General features: G+C 35.3%; 3 protein-coding genes across 3 annotated transcripts; 2 read left to right on the top strand and 1 right to left on the bottom strand.

Annotated features, from left to right (window-relative positions):
* The first annotated feature begins 1,002 nt into the window (after positions 1 to 1,002).
* LOC115242699 lies at positions 1,003 to 1,542 on the top strand. The gene has a single exon (XM_029819205.1). The coding sequence runs from the start codon at positions 1,003 to 1,005 to the stop codon at positions 1,540 to 1,542; it is 540 nt and encodes a 179-aa protein (XP_029675065.1).
* A 3,423-nt stretch (positions 1,543 to 4,965) lies between these two features.
* LOC115242701 lies at positions 4,966 to 17,282 on the top strand. The gene is given in 13 exon segments (XM_029819207.1): positions 4,966 to 5,196; positions 6,173 to 6,390; positions 6,841 to 7,038; positions 7,764 to 7,892; positions 8,130 to 10,688; positions 10,690 to 11,852; positions 12,077 to 12,314; positions 12,544 to 12,721; positions 13,018 to 13,209; positions 13,419 to 13,955; positions 14,100 to 14,333; positions 14,450 to 14,982; positions 15,201 to 17,282. Coding segments are annotated over 12 exon segments (6,684 nt in total). The 5' UTR covers positions 4,966 to 5,196; positions 6,173 to 6,199; the 3' UTR covers positions 15,733 to 17,282.
* Positions 17,157 to 19,105, bottom strand: LOC115242702 (UPF0428 protein CXorf56 homolog). The gene is made up of 4 exons (XM_029819208.1): positions 18,879 to 19,105; positions 18,472 to 18,628; positions 18,109 to 18,337; positions 17,157 to 17,804 (listed from the first exon to the last, which is right to left on the bottom strand). The coding sequence occupies exons 1-4, from the start codon at positions 18,997 to 18,999 to the stop codon at positions 17,658 to 17,660; spliced, it is 654 nt and encodes a 217-aa protein (XP_029675068.1). The 5' UTR covers positions 19,000 to 19,105; the 3' UTR covers positions 17,157 to 17,657.
* Positions 19,106 to 20,362: the final 1,257 nt, after the last annotated feature.

The following is a 20,362-nucleotide window of genomic DNA, read 5'->3' as shown; positions in this document are numbered from 1 at the left end:
TTCTCCGTCGCGACTCAGTATTCGTTTGACAGTTTTCCAGCATGTCACTCACGCTTACGTTGACCGGCAAGAGTAGCGCTCTTGCTGTAAGCTACTTTCCGGCTATAGATTTAAACGATGGCGATTACGAGCTTGGTTTAACGGACTTTGAAATTTATCATACGGTATCGAACGTGAATTCTTGGAATAATAAATTTTATTTTGATTTAATTTTATTTTAACGACGATAAGGAAATTACGATTCCCGAGGAATCGTACGAATTACACGCTATAAACGAATATCTCCGACGTGCAATTTTACGACATCGACGCGTAGTTGATTCCAACGATATTGTTGATGATGAAGAACACGATGAATATCCAATAATGCTTCGCGCTAATCATAATACGCTAAAGAGTGAAATCAAATGTGTCTTTAGAATAAATTTTAGTAAACCGGGCAACGTTGGATCGTTGTTGGGATTCTCGTCGAATCGTATATTACAGCCTCGGAAGTGGCACGAATCGGATGTACCGATAAATATTATTAGCGTAAATATTATTCGTATAGAATGCAGCGTAACCACTGGCGCGTACAGCAATGACAAGCGCGTACACACGATACATGAATTTTCACCGAGCGTGCCGCCAGGATATAAGATTTTGGAAACGCCAGTACAGATCATTTATCTACCGATCGTCGCACGGAGCATTACTGATTTAACGATACGCATTGTTGATCAAGAAGGACATTTGCTCGATTTTCGAGGAGAGGAAATTACCGTAAGATTGCATATACGGCGGCGGCAAAAATAAAGCGTTTGACAAATGAAATGCTTGTGTTGAACGAAAGCACGTGAGAGACAATATTTTTGCGAGGGACAATATTTTTGCGAGTAGGCGAGTGACTGCGGTATCGGGTGACAATAATCAGATATCTGGTTACGCTAAAAAGAAGCTCAGCGCGTTGAATCGCGAGTTTTTAAAATCATTGGGATTCGTCGTACGAAATACTTGAAGGATATGATTGACATCTTGAATATCGGAGGCGAGCCGATCTTTGACGATCGTATCGTCAAGATTGAGACTCATATGTACAATCCATACGCCAACACAACGCTTGGATATAGTGACGAGATACGGATACCGATACAACATCATGATTTGTACACGTTACCATGTGAAAGTTTTCTATACGTCGAGGGAAAGTTGAGGGTGCGTAAAGTAGATGAAGGGGCAAGAGTGTTATTGGGAAACAATTGTGTCGCGTTTATGTTTGATGAACTTCGATATGAACTCGACGGTGTGGAGATTGACCGCAACAGAAACGTTGGAATAACTTCCACGATTAAAAACTATGTCTCTCTAACAACCGAGAAAGATAAAATCTTGGAGAATGCTTCGTGGAATATGTCGCATGATGCTGTTGAAGCTTACTTCAATTTTTGCGTGCCGCTAAACATACTTTTGGGTTTTTGCGAAGATTATAAGCGAGTTGTGATTAACGCTCGTCACAAATTAATTCTGATACGTTCGCGCAACGACAAAAATTGCATATTTTGACATGCTTCGGCTGAAGCTGATATCGAATTATTCAAGATACAATGGCGTATGCCACATGTAATATTGAGCGAGGTCAATAAATTATCCTTGCTACGCACGTTGGAAAGAGGGCGATACTTGAATATGAGTTTTCGCTCTTGGGATCTATACGAATTTCCTCTATTGCATAATACGACCAAGCATTCGTTGGCCGTGAAAGCCGCCTCTCAGCCGGAGAAGCCGCGATACGTGATTTTTGCGCTGCAGACTGGCAGAAAAAATGCTGTGTCAAAAGATATTACTACATTCGACGACTGCAAATTGACCAACGTTAAACTCTATCTAAACTCGGAATTTTATCCCTACGATGATTTGAATTTAGATTTCGATAAAAATAGATTCGCCCTCTTGTTCGATATGTACTCTCGTTTTCGCAAATCTTATTACGGATGTGATAATGATGATGTGCTATTAAACATTTCAAAATTTTTACATTGCGGTCCTCTCGCGGTTATCGAGTGTTCGCGACAAAACGAGGCTGTCAAAAATTTTACCGTGGACGTGAGATTAGAGTTTGAGTGCAAGGAGGATATACCGGCAAATACCACCGCCTATTGTCTCATCCTTGCCGAAAATGATTGATTGAGAAGTGGATTTGTTCTTTCTCACTACTTTTTTGCAAGTCCGGTACCATGGCGTGCGCTTACAAAATCTGAGAATGTCAAGCTTCATGGCTAATCGGACATCACCATGGGCTTCAATGGGAGGATGGAAACGTTCCATACAGCTTCGCTAGGCGTTTGATTACGAGAGCTGTGGTGGGTGCGACGGAAGAAAAAGATGGAGCATCTCCTATCGTGTACGTTAAAGGACACGAAAAACGAGAATGGCTGGCCGATATACTTGACGATGATGCAAGAAACGACGTTATTATTGAGACTTTGGATGCGGACTATGAAGATATCACTTCGTTAAATAAGCTAGATGTTACTAATACTATGCGCTGTGAAAAACATTTGAAAAATTGCGCTTTACAAAATGTATTTGAAATATTCAATTGGTGGACGAATCATCATAAAGATTCACCCAAATATTTTTTAGAATAAATTATTGTTAAAATATATTTTTATTCTCTTTTATTCTTCCCTTTTCCTCTTTCTTATCCCAATATATGAGTATTAAATTTTAGTACGCTTCTTATCATGTGCAGAAGGTAAGCGTTCTTTGTAACTGATACATCCCCTACTCTAAAATGTTTAATCGAGACAATGTCTGCCCTGTCGTGGCTGTCATAACGTTTCGAGCAGTGAGTGATGAAAAGTTTAAATGAAAATATTCAAAATGCCGTCACTAGTAGACTTGATATTGCAACGGGGCCGATCAAACGCGTCGTGGTGGGCTCACGATCTGGTGATGGGGCTGTTGAGAGCCCTATTGAATCTAGTAGTATACCAGAGAGTAAGTAGCATTTTTTATTTTATGTTACATTTACTATGTATAGTATATTATAATATATTATAATTTTGATTTATAGTACGACTTTACTCGTGAGATCCGGATTCCCGGTTTCATTAATATAGAACATCGACAAATTATTCTTATTATTTTTTACACACACACACACACACACATTTAAACGAACACATAAATTGTGAATAAATATTATTGTTATTATTATATTTAAAAAAATGTCAATTATTTCTGCACCTTCTTCTTTTCTTTTCCCACACGCGTGCATGTCTCGCATTATCTCTCTCTCGCACCGCCTTGCGAACGCCGTATCATCCACGTGCATGCTTCGCGCTATCTCTTTCTCCCAAGTGCATGCTTCGCGCTATCTCTCTTCTAAGTGCATCTTATATCAATAATCTTAAAAAAATTTCTTATCGGTTTCTTATTGAGAAATGAGATCTTGTACTTTTAAGAGAAAGAGCGAGAGAGAGACAGAGAGAGAGAGAGACAAAGAGAGAGAGAGAGAGAGAGAAAGCGCGTGAAAGCAATATCGAATCAATGTAGAATCGATTCTTTTCAATGAAATTATCGTCAATAACTTTTAACTTAAAAAATATATTTTGATATTTTTACATATTCAAATGTATTACATTATAAAGAATTATGTTGATTAAATTAATACATTAATTATATATAATCAATATATATTTTTTTAAATAATAATAATGCATTATTAAGGCTGTCTTAATCCACAAAGAATACTTAAGGTAATAATAACTTTTCAGGACTATTATTGGTTACTATTATTGGTTGGTTATTATTATTACAAGACATATATTAACGCATACATAAAATAAGGTCTAACAGGCACCTATGTCTTACATGCTATGTATTTGTTCACTCTATTATCTATTATCCTACTATTATTATCGATCATCATATAATATTTAATTGCACGTACAATTTTAACTATAATTTAAATATATATATGCACATATGTATATATGCAAATATAAAATTCTCAAAAAATGGGCGCCTGTTAGCCCTGTTGCGTTACTGCTTTCTGCCACGAGAAGCCAGAAAGCATTTTCAGGACATATCTCGACCGTAAAATGATACGTTAGAAGAACAAGGGTAGCACGCGATCGTCGCTCCTTGTCTGATATTATCTCCCAACAATCGCATCCGTGTGCTCAACATATCGGTGTGTGCCTTCACGGACGCTGCACACATACGGTGCAAGAGAGACAAAGACGACGCGATCATCTTTCCTTGTCACGCGGCTATATGTATTACCGACACTTTGTGCACATAGCACGGAACGGAACCATTATTTGTGGACATAACGTGTTACCCACTAAGTACATTCGTGCACATTGGCTACGTAGTTCAATGTCCACATTTTTTATGTCCACAGAGGGCGTATCACTTTCAGGGATCACCTAAAACCTTAGAACATATATAAATGGAAGGGGACTGCTTTTGTTTCCCGATAGAAAAACATGTCGGAAGGAAGTAAGAAGGAAAATCATAGTTGCCTCTCTCTTGTGAGTTACTCTGCTCAAAAGTGCGCATGCGCGGCCATGTGTGTGTACACAAAAGTATCTATGTCTATGGCCGGTATTCATAGTCCGTTCTTTTATTTAAGATCGTCTTAAGTACGATCTTAAGATACTATGCGGCCATTTCATTGGTTGAATGGGATCTTAAGACGACCCAAGACCACACTTAAGACGATCTTGGATATAAGAACGGACTATGAATACCGGCCTAGATATACTATGTCTATGGACACGATGCTTATATGTGTAGTTACTCCCAAGAGAGAGGCAACTACATTTTCTTTCTCACTTCCTACCGACACTTTTTAGCCTGCTATTCCCCTTCCATTTATATATGTTTTAAGCCTAAAACCGGGCCGTGTCGTCTTTGCCCACAAGTACTGTGATTACTAGTTGACCCGAGTGATCGACAGTTGTCGCTGATTACCACGCGTATGTTTGCGGAATCACGTTCGCGAGCATTCTTGTTCTTGGTTCTCGGGATTATAGCAGGCTGACAGGTCAATTCGCCTCGCCACAATTCTTTAGTTGTAGTAACATAAACGTTAAAAGGCCTTGTGACAGTTCGTCGCAATGATGCGCGAACCATTTCGAACAGACGGTCCGGTACAATAATGACGAATGATGCGAATCGACGTGTCTGCGGATCGAAATATGCAAGGTAAATACGTAAGGTGTATGTACGATCAATAAATTATTCTTGCGGAGAAAATATGCGTGCACCAGGCCGTAACAAATTTGGCCTGTCTAATCCGTGATTGATTTCGAGTGTGATTTTAGTACGTTTGCAGTGCTCATTATTGATATATCGTCGCGATGTCATAAAAAGTTTGACACGCATTGCACATTCTTGGATATTTATTGAAATTCGTCGTTTCTTATGACAAAAGGGGTTAGCGCTAAAATCCGGCCTTCTATATTTCGCGATCATCAAAATCGGGGGAGTAGTTTGAGATTAAAACCGAGAGAACAGTCTCGATATTGTAGAATACTTTACTCATTTACATATACAGAGTTCAATTATATAAAAAGTCTAATTTTTTCGATATTTTTGGATATATCCGATATATAAGTTATATTTTATAAGTTATTACTTTTTTATTTTGTTATAATATTTTATGTTTTTTTGCGAGGGGACAATTTTTTTATCAAATTTTTGCTTAGTTGGAGGCGTCTCATCTTAGTTTTTTCTTAATGCAATCATATATAATTTTTTTATATAAAGTAATTCTAGAGTCTCACCCACTCACACATATTCTACATGTAAAAGATTTATTAAAGTAAGGTTTACACAGAAATGTGAAATCTTAGTTTGCATTCTATTTATTAACAATAACAAAATCATTTGTTTTGTGTGTTTAGTGCAAGTAATTAGTTGAATACAATAATTTAAATCCTGATAATAGAATCCAATTTCCAGAGGTTTAGAATGAATTTTTTTAGTAACAAATACTTGATAAAAAAGCTTTATATATTGCAGTTTATTAACATTAATCAATATTTCAAGTTTAATAATTAAACTTAAAAAAAAAAAATTTTTTTTACTTTTATTTGGAACCAGTTGAAAAATGAGATTATTCTAATGTATAATATCTTTATACTTTTTATTTATAATATTGTATAATTTTTTAAGATAGGCAAGTATGAAACAGTAAATATGCCTCATGGCTGGAGGCAGGAACGACAAGCAAAATGGAAATTTAGACAAAACGCATCAGTGGCTATGCCACAATAGTTTTGACTCTTCTGTAACACTTCAGTCCCTTCCGAGTAATGAATTCAAAAAACGGAAAAGTGTGGAACAACATCGCACTATTGTCAAAAATATCAATCAATTACAAGACAGTACTCTGAGGTAAGAAAATATTATATGTTGCACTTTTTATGTCAAGAAATTTGAACACATTAATACATTTTGTATGGCGTAATACATTATTGTGTATTTGAGATTTAGCGAAAATGTTATATATATTGTAATATATTAGTATTGTGTGAAATTATGTACAGATAAACATATGTATGTCATATTTAGTCAACATTTCTCTTGTGACATGTTTAAAATAATCTTACATATACCTTAATAAATCAATTAATTGTTGCACAATTTTATCTTTTTCATAATTGTATAGATATATTTTTCGTACTTGTATAGATGTACAATCTTTTCACTCAGCTATTTTTTTATATGTGTACAAAGTAAATTTAAATATACATTTAAAGAGAATGAACATTAAAGCTCAAAGGAACATTTATATACATACATATGTATTTGCATATAAGACTGAAGGAGAATCTTTTATTATAGAATATATACGGATTCCTTGTATTGTGATCTTAATATAATACATGGTTATAAAGTAATACGTATAAACCAATGTATCATTAGAGCAAGATCGCCTCACTTGTATGAAGTTCTCAAGCCTTATTTCATTTACACTAACAAAACCATCCATTGCATTCTTGATAAAGCCGGACTTTTTCATCAGATTGAAGGTTTTGTAAGGTATTGTTATACCATTAATTACTTGTATAGAAACAATATGATTGAGAACAAATATTTTCATGATATCTGTCTGCATGCATTTTATCTAATACAATTTGATGTTTTTGTCGAAAGTAGTATAATTAAAATACATTCTTTGCATGCATTCCTTTTACACAGTTTGTATCTGTCTATCCAATTTCAAAGTTGTATGTTTTTTAATATGTTTCTTTTTTTGAAATACACAAGGATCAAATAAATATATTGGATGATGTGCTCCTAAATCTTTGGACATTTTCTATTTTCATGATTTATAAAATGACAGGGTCACACATTTCTAAGTATTATTATTAATTGCATATATATATATATACATATGATTTGTGAACTATATTTGTATCTTGTTATTAGAAGAAAAAAAAAAGTATTATGATTAAATAATCACACATGATACTATATTATTTTCTATTGAAATACAGAACAACTTCTACAACAAATATTATAGTAAGAGATTTTGTTGCACATTAGATATAGATATATAAATTTGTTGTGCACAATTTTTTTTAAGCCACTATTATTTTAAACATATTAAACTATGTCTATTTCAACATCTGTCGATTTCTATTAATTAAGTTTCGTTATGATAATATTAAAACAGTCACATTATCATTTATTTTTGTTTAGTCCATATTACCATATTACCCATTACTTATTATTAACTTTACACATTTTTGTACAAATTGCAGACTTCTATATAGTAACTTGGACTTTACTCAAGAAGAGAAGTTGTTGGTGGAAATAATTCTGAATACAAATTACAAGTGTTGCTCTTTAAATGAGTCTGATAGCAGTATTATATCCCACATTGATGACAGGTTAGATTTATTAATAAGGTTTTTTGCTATGCTTTACAATCTAGATTTTTGATTTCTTAATTGTTTGTAAATTGAAATCTTTTTTTGTAAAATTCAAAGTTTTTATGAAAAGAAAAATTAAGATTTAACATAAAACAAGATTTAAAATTCACAAAAATTAGAATGCGATATTATGTTTTGTTGTTAAAGGCATTATGATTTTTTCTGTCATATTTCATTGATCCGTATTATGCACAGAATATGCGAGAAATGTTTGACGTCAGACTGTGACGCACAACAACATCTACAAGAAGTGAAGGAATATGTTATAGCGGATGCGAGTCCTACTGCATCAGAAATGGCTGATTCCGGTCTGGAGACAGGTTCGACAAGTCCACACGAGAATACGACTTATTCCGAGAACTCCAGCACGGATTTGGAAGTAACGCCAGCGGTCACGGAATATACTTCCGCCAATGACGATGATTCGGATCGGATACGTGCCGAGCGAATACGCGATAGAAGCGGTCGTAAGACATTCTTATGCAACGAGCATCGCGAATTACTCAATAATGACGATTTCTGCGGGAAGAATGCAACGCAATCCGAATCGAATAATCATAGCACAACGTGCTCCTCCCTGGAAACAGAGCATCCGCCCGCGGATAATACCTCGGATAACGCACGGGAGGCGAAACTGAATGCCGAAGAGATCTTCCAATATGAGAATCAGATGTTGAGCGAACCGTTCTACGAATCGGACTGCGGCAGCGATGAAAACGAGTCGTTTGAATTTATCGAGCCCGTTCCTTCGGCGAGCGGTGATCACGAAGAAAAATGCTTCGCGAAATGTAAATTGGAGGGGAAAATACAATCAGATGCGGAAGAATCAGAAAGTACGACGGTCGAAACGGAATCTGATCATTCTCGCCCTACTGATAGCGCGACTGGCCGTAACAGTTCGTCCACGAGCGGTTATTACTTCATCGATGCATCTACTCTGAACGACGAGATAGACATTGTATCTACGAATATAACAAAAAATCAGTATGCCAATAATAACTCGCCGTATTTCGCGTTTTCTTCAAATTACACGGATTTCAAGTCATCGGACAAGCCGAATAATCCCGTAGAAGAACAATCGTATAAGTTTACACCGCTTAAGACATTGACTTTGCAAACTGGTCACAAACGAGTGGCGGAGTTTGAGCGAGAGTTGAAACTCACGGAATATCTGCAACCGCTTCCAGAATCGCGTAAAGTAAAACGAGTAGATTCCGCATCGGAGGAAAAAGCGGACGGGAGCAAACCGACGGAGAAGGAATCACTGGCGGTAGAGATTAAAGAGGCGGACAGTGGAGAGAGCGCGCATCCTTCCCCCTGTCCTGACAATAACACGAGATTGAGCAACAATCGAAATGAGAAAACAGAAACGTCGAGCAATACCGAGGCGATGGAAAACGAAAACATTAGAGACGCGACTGCGAAAGAGGACAGGCGATCATCACTCATCAGAAGAAATACATTCGAGCTTGACTCTAATGATGAGAAGTTGTCCGCTTTAAGACAAGAGTACGAGCGTCGACAAGGTAATCTCATCTTTCAAAGTGCCATTCCGCAATACTCGGGACATCGCGTGGACGGAGACTCCATTTGCCACGCATCTTCCGATTCCGTAGTTTCTGTTACGGTTACCGAATCGTCAGTTACCTTTACACCCGACGTTCAGATAGCTGCTAACACTCAGCACCCTGTTACATACCATCTGTTGGATAGTTGTGAATATGATCAAAGGGAAACACCACAAAAGAGTTACTTACAATCCAACCTCAATAGACCTTGCACGATTTACCCCGTAATTAAGAGTGCCAGCGACAAATCTATCTTAAATTGCGGTACGGACTTGGACGACGCGTCCACTCATTGCAGCAACAGTTTGCCAGTTACTCTGAACTCTATTCTGGAAAAGAGTAATCAGTTAGAGCCTATAAAGAGAATTAAACGAAGCGACGAAGCTACTCCGATTATCTCTGGTGGTGTTAGCAGTTCGGACTATTCCTTCAAACCTTCGGACAGTCCCACAGTACGGCGCAAAACAGAGTCCACACCGATTGTATCAGGTGGCTCGGTGATCATGAACAAGTCTGAAGTCAAAACGCGACCCTCCAGAATGTCTTCCTCCATGACCGCCTGGGTAGTCGATATGAGCGACTGCAGTAAACAGGAATCCGGATCTCGAAACAACTCGCGGAATATGTCACAAAGCTTCTCCACTTCCGAATGTGTCAAGAAACCTGTGCAAAAACCATCAATCAATCATGAGAAACAGGGTAGTTTAGGATTCTTCGTTAATTTAAAAGACGTGAATGACATCGAACTAACTAAACGCGATCACTCGCTCGAAAGAAAGGAACGTGATGGTAATGGTAAACCTTACTGTGAATTTTACGTAGATATCTCTGATAAGAATAATGATATTAAAATCAAGCCATCCGAGAGGCGAGACGAGAATGTTAAAAACGATATTTCTAAGGAAGGTGAGAAGAAGAATATTTTTTCAATGTTTATCGATTTGAATGATACGCATGACGGGAGCGATGGAGACATCACAGTTCCGAAGCACAGACGAAGTCTCTCGACGATACCTAATAAATTGATGGATATCAAGACGGAAGATAGTAGTTTTAGGGATAACAGTAGCACCGCGGGAGATAATCAGTTATCACAAGAACAAAAGAGAGAGAAAACCAAACCCAGCGTCTTCATGTTTATAGAGTCCGATTCTCCCGTGGTGAGAAGACGAACGTTATCCACCTCGCAACACGGACAAGACGCAATCAGCGAACGGCAATGGTAACAATAACAGTTGCGTGGCAAAGGAACTTATGTTCAGAAAGGAGCACAAGCGTGCACATAGCGTGTCGATGGACGGTCGCAACATCTCGAAGCGATCCCAGGCAAAGACGAGCTCGTCCAGTCACTCGTTGAGTGACGCGGCTAAAGCGGAGTCTCGCAATCATAAAGATTCCAAGACTCTGCAGGATCGTGAGAGTAATTCCAACAATATGGATACATCGTCCGAGGACATGTTTGAGTTTGATGTAAAGGACACTCCACCTAACTCCCATGTGGAGATTGAAAACGAGGAGCAATTGCGCACTAGCGTGAACCAGTGTTGCGAATACAAAGATATAATTTCCGGTCGGACAGAAAACTTGGAAACCAACGAGACGAAAGAGTACGAGGACGAGTTCTCGGAGACCTCCGCTTGGGAAAAAACGTGTACAGAAAGCACGGAAGGACAAACTCGTAAAAGTGAGACATTCGACATCAGCAGCGGTAGTAGTGGGCCATCGCCGGACAGCGATAACCATGACTATGAATTGACCGACTTGTTGAATGGCGAAGTTTCAAATGTCAACGATAGGCCGCAAATAATAACAGCAGGAAACAATAGTAAGATATCGGAGACCCGTAAGTCGCTGAGCGAGACCATCAAGAAGATTGAGTGCGAATTGAAAGAGCCTGATTACGATAATGTGAAACGACAAATGTATGATTGTCGTCCATCGAAAAAGGACGGGAAGACGGCCGGACATAGTTTGAAGAATTTGCATTTAGATTCCGATAAGACAAGTACCTCCAGTTTCGTACGTTTGTCGGATTTGGATAAAACGCCGATCGCTAATTATAATGCATCAGATGTCTCGACGCACGTGAAAAACGATAAAGACGTACAGTATCGGATGAGCAACAGTATTCCGGAAACATCGTGGATAGAGAGCAAGCTGGCGATGACGAGGAACAGTGGTCCGTTCAGGCCGGTTTCTAGGAAACTCGCTTCTGTCATGAGCACATCGCTTCCGTCTAAGCAGAAGTCCCCGCTGGAAGATTTGACTGTGGGTGACTGCGAAGGGGAAGGAATTATTTCCGAATCCGATCTCAGCAGCATGCAAAGCAGCATGGGACGTTCCGGAGCGGGTACGTTATTGTTGAAACTTTACTAAATTGATATAAGCAGTGAAAATATACCGCGAAAATTGTAAAAATCTATTTTTTATCTTTGTATCACATAAAATTATATATAACCACGAAATTTTCCAACTTCGGAAAGATTTTGGTTCCATGCTTGAAATTGATAAAATACTCAAATACTAAAAATACTTAAATATTAATTTTTTCTCTCGAAAATCTCCTGGTTGTAGAAGGCAGCACGGAGGAAACTGAAACGTCGAGCATAGCTGGTGCAAAACCATACAATAGGCTGGGTGAGGACTTGCTGAGAATGTTCTTGGAGGAGATTAATCCTGACATTACGATAGACGTGGCCGGCCGGCATATAAGGGCGCATAAATGTATATTAAGTTCTCGTTGCCAATACTTTGCTGCAATTTTGAGCGGCGGATGGATCGAGAGTGCAGGCAATGTTATTTCTCTGCAAGGGTATGCGTCAAAACTTAAAAATATATAATATACCTCAAGAGAAAATTGTATATCCATAACAGAGTTTTGTATTGTTCATATACTTTGCATGTTTAGTTATAATATAATAGTTTAAATAGATACACTATGTCACATTGATATGAATCTTTCATTTTATATAATTATGATTAGATATACTGCATTTTCACATAAATGACTTTAACATTATCTATTGATATTTCTGTTGTAGGTATTCTTATAATGCAGTTCATTTTGCATTGTGCCATATCTACAGTGGAGAAAGTAATATACCAGATTCTATAAGTATTGTTGAATTGGCGACGTTAGCTGATATGTTGTGTTTGGAAGGTCTCAAAGAAGTTATAGGATACACGCTTAAGCTTAAATATTGTCACTTGTTTCATAAGGTAAGAATGTTTTTATATCGTTTCTTTTGTGCTAAAAAACAGTAATAGTATCAATATGCGAGATGTTTTTGAAATGTGCAGCTAGGTACACAAGCAGTATAGCTAGGTATACAAGCTAGGTATACAAGCAGAAACTTGTGTTATATCATTTAATGTTTGAAATAAATTAATTGCTATTAAATATAATAATAATAAATATAATGAATTTTTAATTTTTAATGTGCAGAATGAAGCAGAAGTTTCATATCACATATATTTTCTGGATTATTATACTTTTGGATGTTTTTACCTTTCAGCCTTGCCAAATATGTGCTGTTGGAGTATTAGAATGTATGCCATTAGCTGCAGCTTATGGTCTGGATGAAGTATATCGAAAGTCACTTAGATGGATTACAAAACATTTTGTACGAATATGGCCATGCAAGGCATTTGCGACTCTCCCAAGAGAACTAATGGAAAAATGTTATCATCAGCATATAGTGCACATGGTATGTACATTGTAAAAAGACATAATTGTATTGATGAAATTATAAATAAAGGTGATTCACATCAGATAGTTCATTCCACAAGAAGTTGTTAACATTTTTCCTCAGCTGCAATCTTTCAACTGATACTGTAACCCAATTCTTCATAAATAAGAGTTACAAAAGTATAATGCTGCTTTTTTGTAGATGCATATAATATATTTATATTGCAGTCTGCCGACAATATACTTCAAACTATGATGGATTGCGACAAACTGTTAGCGACTCTGCCAAACGTGAGATGGGCAGAGCCAGTATTTCGGATGGTATCGAATTTATTGGAAACATCGATCAAATTCCTATCGGAGAACTTTGCAGGCGTTCTGGGAAATGAAAATTTCCAGTCGCTTGGTCGCGAAATGACATGGAACATTAGTCGTTTGGAAGATAATTTTCTAGCGGCCATCGAACAATTGCCACCCGAGCAAGCGTGTAAAAGTTATTCGAAACTAAATAAAATGTTACTTGCATCACAGACGGACGATCCTCAAGGAAGGATTAAGTGGGGATCGCTATTCATCGATTTTCTGCGCAAGCTTCAAGCTCGCGTGGAAAAATGTTTGGTGCGCGACGCAGCACGCGCTGCGAGAACTACCATATGGCTGAAAATGGATTTAGAACTTCGCAGAAGGATACAGGAGTTAGCTTGCCTCGTGATCTTGCCTCATGAGACCTCAAAGCATCTATCCAGACATTCAAACTTTTTGAAGGCAAGTATTAATTTCTATAAAAAGACCCAAAATATAATATTGACTATTGACTGAATATTGGAGTCTCTTTGATATTATCATCTCTATATATGCAGCATTTTTTGTCTAATAAAATTTTTCATACTCTGTCTCTGTATATCAAAGGAACCTCAGGTACCGCCTAATCGCTCGATGATAAACCGCAGCTTAGATCTGAAACGCGTAAAAATGGCAATTTCGGAACATAATGACAAAACTTTGAAGCAGATACCATCGTCCAAGCAAACAAAGAAAGTTTTAGGTAAGCCAAAAACGGATCCGCTTGAGCGTAAAATGCAAGAGGATAAGCAAGTTGTTTCTGAAACTGCCAGACCGAAATCGTGGCCTAATAAGATAGAGGTATGTATGCAATTTTTGAAAATTATTAATAACTCCAATATTTTTAGAAATCAATTTGAAATTTATATATTTTAAACAATTTATCATTAAAATAATATATTTAAATAATTATATAGGTAAAATCTAGATACTTGGAACCAAGAAACAAGTCTGTTCCAAAAGAGAATGTGCCCACGATGCATCACGATAAAATCGTGCAACAACGGCGCAAGATTATGATTTCTTCTTCTGATTCATCGCGCACTTCCAGCCCAGCGATGAAACGCGCGATCGATAAGAAGCCGCTGTCTAAAATGAAGCTGCCGGTCAAGAAAGATGTGAAAGCTCTTTCGTCAGACAGCTTAACAGAAGCAAACGCTTCTGGTCGAAGTGGCGGTAGCAAGAAAGACTTGATCAGCAAGAGCTGCGGTATCACAAGACCCGAATCACCTTCCTTCAAACAAAAAACCACCGAAATAGGATTATCGATCGATTCTTTGGAGACCAAAAGTAAACCGGCCGTCGTCAAAAAGAAGACCAACAAAATGGATACGTCAATGTCTACTGACAGTCTCATGACGGAGATAACGGCAACCCCAAAGTCCAACGCGTCCAACAAATTGTCACCTACCTTAGTAAAAGCTACAAGCAAAACACAGACTTACGATAGGTGAGATATAATTTTAAACATTTTGATACTACTTTTTAATAAAGCAATTTGCAATAAACGCATTAATTCGTCAATTATTTGCTTGAGACTAAATTTTCTGTAATGTTTTTAAAAAAATTGATTTGTTATGATTCTATTAATTGTCGCAGCTTCACTTCATTTGTATTCGATTCTTTGGACCATGTATTAGTAATTGAATTTGTTGATTCAAATGATAGAACGAAAAAAAGTTCGCCACCAACACAACAGAGAAGTCCATTGACAGCCATCAAAAGACCTCAAAGATCACTGGAAAGTTCCACTGCTGCCAGTCGTAGCAGAGCTGCTGCCATCAGCAGCACATATTACGGTTCACCAAGTTTGCGCAGGAACTTATTAGATGCTGCAAGGACGCCGGACGTTTCCGGCAAACCGATGAACACAGTAGCTCCTTTCAGGACGCGACAGATCACACAGACAAATACTCCTCCCAACATGAGGAGAGAAAGGAAGGAGACGCAAAACTCGCAGAGCTCTGACAGCCCCAGCAAGAAATCCTCTCCAAAGTCTAATGCCACTAATAGGATCAACAAATCAACAATCACTGGTAAGAGAATTGCCAGTAGCAAGGTCGATGACAAAGTTAAAAGGTGCCATAACGGGGAAGCACAGAAGCAACCCACAGTAGGTTCGAGATCCGGTACGTTTCTTAAAGATGAACCTACAATACTTAAAAAAGTGGACATTAAATCATCGCAAATTAATACTTAATGCTATTAATAGCTGGATAATCTTATCGATAAAATACGCATTGTTGATATATATACATATATATATATTTCCATTTGCTGCACATTATGCATTTATTGATATTGCAAGAAAAAGTTTTGTTGATATTCTCTTTAATTGCATCGTAAAGATTCCTGAGATATCAAATATTCTTCAAATTATCTTGCATCTACATAGTTAAATGTTTATGCATAGTTACAAAACTGATTTATTCACTTTATGTGAAAGTGTACCTGAAATTAATATTACGTTTAATACTTCTGATAATCATTATGGATGCTATAATTTGTGTATTAATGTGCATTATTTATAACTCCCCATTTGCTATACATTTAATAAATTTAATATATGTCGACAATGCGTTAAGCATACGTATCTAAAAAAATCCAGATTGATAGAGATAATTGTCGCTGGTAATTGCAAACGTGATAATTCCAATAGAGGAATCGTGTTATATGTAAGATAGAGAAATGTAATTTTAATTTAAGGAAACTTGGGATTATCGTTAAAGGAATACACTCGAATTGCATTTATTAGTTAAATAAAAAATGTGCTATAATTATACCTTACGGCGATCATTCAAATAATAGAACAATTTTCAACTTTGAGTAAACAATTTTTAATATTTCCTGCTCTTCTAATAATAAAGTAATGTAGATCGGAAATTTTCTCATTGATGAGAAATCAAATATACAGGTTATTCCTAAGAAAAATGTGTATCAATATCAAGTCTTCGTTCTTCATATAATCCGCGTATTCGTTTTTTGGTTAGAAAAAAATTTATTATTCAGAAATTAAATTCTCAAAACTTGCAAATTTTTTTTCGTTTAATATTAGAATTGATAGTTTAAAAATTTTGATTAGTTTTAGATAATTCTAATGATCTTTACCATTAAGTATAAAATCACGACACAATAAGATTAATAAACTAATTATTGGTATATAACGAAAGATTTCATAATGATATTTTAAAAGAAATTTTGTTGAGAAGTTTATCCAACAACAAAGACTTGTAATCAGATTGCACTTTTCTCGGATTACTCTGTGTATTGCACAATTAGAATATAAGTAAATAAGTATGATGACATTGATTATGAACGGATGTGTACTTAAATGAACAGAATCTCTCTCTTGACTACATGTATACATTAATGTCTCGTAGTACTGCACACATGTGGCGTTTCATAATCTATAGATAAAAGAACATGGCCAGTTACAATTTGTTTAGATAGCTCTTCCATCTTACCGCATAAATATGTCATATGATTCCGAATTATTTTATAATAAATAAATGCCATTTCAGTAGATGCTGTTTAATTATTACTAATTGAGGTTGCCATTTTATGAACTAATTAATTCCGACTGCAAGTAGCATCCACTTCACTTGCAATCATTTATCGATGAATTGTATGTATAACCAATGTATTTATTTATTAAATTTCTATTTTGCAATGTACATTTTTACGCAATATTTGTATCTAGTCATTTATATATATTTTAATTATTTACCTTTGTGTAATATTAATAAATATGTCAATATAATGTTAAATGTTTTCATGCAATTTCTCACACCTATTATATATTCTTCGGAAAATATTTTATATAAATTTCTAATACCCAAACAATAATGTTGACATCAAAAATTTCTTTTAAACCATTTCTTTAAGGCTTATATCAACTATTAGATATTTCATTTTTATAATTGAGGTCGCAATTTTTCCGCATTTTGAACTTATCAAAAAAAAAATATATAATCTTCATTCATGACAATATATAACAAATGAATTAATTTATTTTAATTAAATATATAAATATATAGTAAATTATATATATTGTACATAATTACAAGACTCTCCAAATTCACTGATGAATCCAAATTATGGTATTCACAGAAATTCAATGAAAAATCAAACATCCAGTAATGTTCCTCTAGGTCTTGCCCGCTTTGAATCAGTTTCAGTGGATGGTATAGATTTTCGTTTATTCATACCTTTTCGTTCCAACTGTTTCTCTATGATGCGTGCATTGTTTGCATATGAGTCAGCAACTTCTCTCTGAAATTATAAGTATTTTATAATATTTACAAAAGATTGTTTCATTGCTAAATAATAAAGAATATTAATCAGATTAATCAAAAACAATAATATATGATTGAAACAACATTTATAAAAATGGACAAATATATATTGCATATTCAAATATATAATTAAAATTAAAATATATAAAAATTTTAATATCCAACTTCTAATATTTATCTTGTTATAGTTGTCATATGATACATTTGATACTCTTTTAGTTTTTGATTCTTATATTATAATTTATAAATATATATATAATACAAATTCAATTATGATTTACAGCTTCAATTTCATCCTCTTCCTCATCAATCGTGGACACAGTAACAGAGCTGAACTTTCCCATATTCTTGGTATGCTTTGTAACCATTATTTTTTTAGGTTTCTCAATAGCCACTTGATTATAAATGTCAGTCATGGGACCATCGCCAGAATTTTTTATTACTGAGTCTTTTACTATAAATACTATATTTGCTCCTGGATCATGCTTATAGTATAGCAATAAGCCACATCTGTCATAAACAGAAAAATTACATTAAACAAATTAAACATTTAATCTGTAAATCTTGGAGAATATATTTTCAATGTTTCTGCATCTAAATACACACACAAAATGAATATAGACACAAAAAAGAAAACTTTGTACTTTTTACACTTTTGCCTATACTGTTTTTCTATTCCCTCTGGACGCTTGAGAAATACAATCTCATCTCGCTCTGAAGTCATTTTATGAGCATGTTTACTGCCATCAATTACTCTTGCTCCATCTCTTTTCCTTAGTGGCAATTTTTCAATTGCACAATCTACAAATAAAAATCAACATGATTTATAAATATTTGAGAGTAATTCATATTTTTTTTATTATCAATATGACATTGTATTATAAATAATATTAACATTAATTTAACACATTTCAAGTACTATGTATTTGAAAATAATTCTTTTATGAAATATTTTCCGAAACATGCACAATGTAAAACCGACATTTTTTGTTGCAAAGTACTTTCTCGGATTAATAAATATTATATGTGATTGCGTTAATACAATTCTAACCTAGAATTAGTGTCATCTGACCACATAAACAATAATAAATATGCAACGGCTTCTCCTCACTATATTCTTCCTGATCTTTCGTATCGGAGCATATGATGCTCCTCGATACTACTTTTGGCATAACTTAGTTAATTATTTATTCACTTCAAATTTAAAAATTTTATTTTTTTTTTACTCTGTCTCTACCATAGACATAGTATATCTAGACCGAACGTTTGCCTTTATTTAACGAGGTGCACGTAGAAAAAGACATACTCTGTTTCGTGCCCCTTGCGTTCTCTCTCGCTCGCACAGAGCATAGCGCTCGTCTGGACCTTTTTTTGGACTCCCTCCTCTTTAGAGGAATTTTGCTTATATTTCACAAACCCATAAGAAACAATGGTGTATGGGCGACTAATGCCCAACCAGCCATAAAAGAAAGAAGAAGAAGATGTATATAAAACGCAAGTTCCGACTGACAACGTGTTGGGTTCGGACGTGTTTTTACGTTCTGCGTATGTCCTTTGTCTGGACCTTTTTTTTTGGACTTCCTCCTCTCTTAAGAGGAGTTTTTGCTTATATCTTACAAACCCATAAGAAACAATGGTGTATGGGCGACTAATGCCCAACCAGCCATAAAAGAAAAAAGAAGAAGAAGAAGTAGGGCACAGTCTTTGACTATATACCTATGGACTGCTAATAGGCAGCCATAGTCATGGTGTAAGTAACAAGGTGTGCTATTGCGCATTTCTACTGACCAATAAGAGAGCGTGACAAGATTCCGCCATCTTGTATAATTTAAATGGATATTAAAACAATTCGATAAAACGATCGATAAATGGATATTAAAGATTCGGGCAAGAAAGGGTTTTAATGAAAGATCTTTTGTGTGTAATTATAATTATAGTGAATATATTTTTAGAAAATAATAAATACAAACACATAAATATAAATAAACAAATATAAGACACATAAACACATATAAGAAATAATAAACATATAATAAACGATAAAGAATACATAACACATAATAAACGAACAATAAACATATAATAAACGATAGAGAATACATAACACATAATAAACGAATAATAAACGAACAATAAACATATAATAAACGATAGAGAGTACATAATAAACAAACAATAAACATATTATTATTATTTATTTATTTATTAATCCTTGCCTTTCGGCTTAGGATGGCTTCCAGTTTACATTCGCTTCCTATTTCTAAATTCTTTGTTCTTTGCATTGTTACCTTAACAGCTAAATTAAACTCAAATCAAAATCACAATCAAAATCAAAATCTCGATATAGATATAAACGTAAACATAAACATAAACATAAACATAAACATAAACATAAACATAAACATAAACATAAACATAAACATAAACATAAACATAAACATAAACATAAACATAAACATAAACATAAACATAAACATAAACATAAACATAAACATAAACATAAACATAAACATAAACATAAACATAAACATAAAC

Source organism: Formica exsecta, unplaced genomic scaffold, assembly GCF_003651465.1.
Source record: "Formica exsecta isolate Colony F162 unplaced genomic scaffold, ASM365146v1 scaffold616, whole genome shotgun sequence".
In the NCBI taxonomy this organism is placed as follows: Eukaryota; Metazoa; Arthropoda; class Insecta; order Hymenoptera; family Formicidae; genus Formica; species Formica exsecta.
This window is presented reverse-complemented; position numbering and strand designations above follow the sequence as displayed.

Bases quoted from the DNA above. Each gene is read 5' to 3' on its own strand.
- LOC115242699 (XM_029819205.1), top strand. From the start codon at position 1,003: ATGATTGACATCTTGAATATCGGAGGCGAGCCGATCTTTGACGATCGT.
- LOC115242702 (XM_029819208.1), bottom strand. From the start codon at position 18,999: ATGCCAAAAGTAGTATCGAGGAGCATCATATGCTCCGATACGAAAGAT. The intron at 18,629-18,878 runs GTTAGAATTGTA...TTTTATTTGTAG, and splicing joins TCAGATGACACTAATTCTAG to ATTGTGCAATTGAAAAATTG. The intron at 17,805-18,108 runs GTAAATCATAAT...TTATAATTTCAG, and splicing joins AAGAGGATGAAATTGAAGCT to AGAGAAGTTGCTGACTCATA.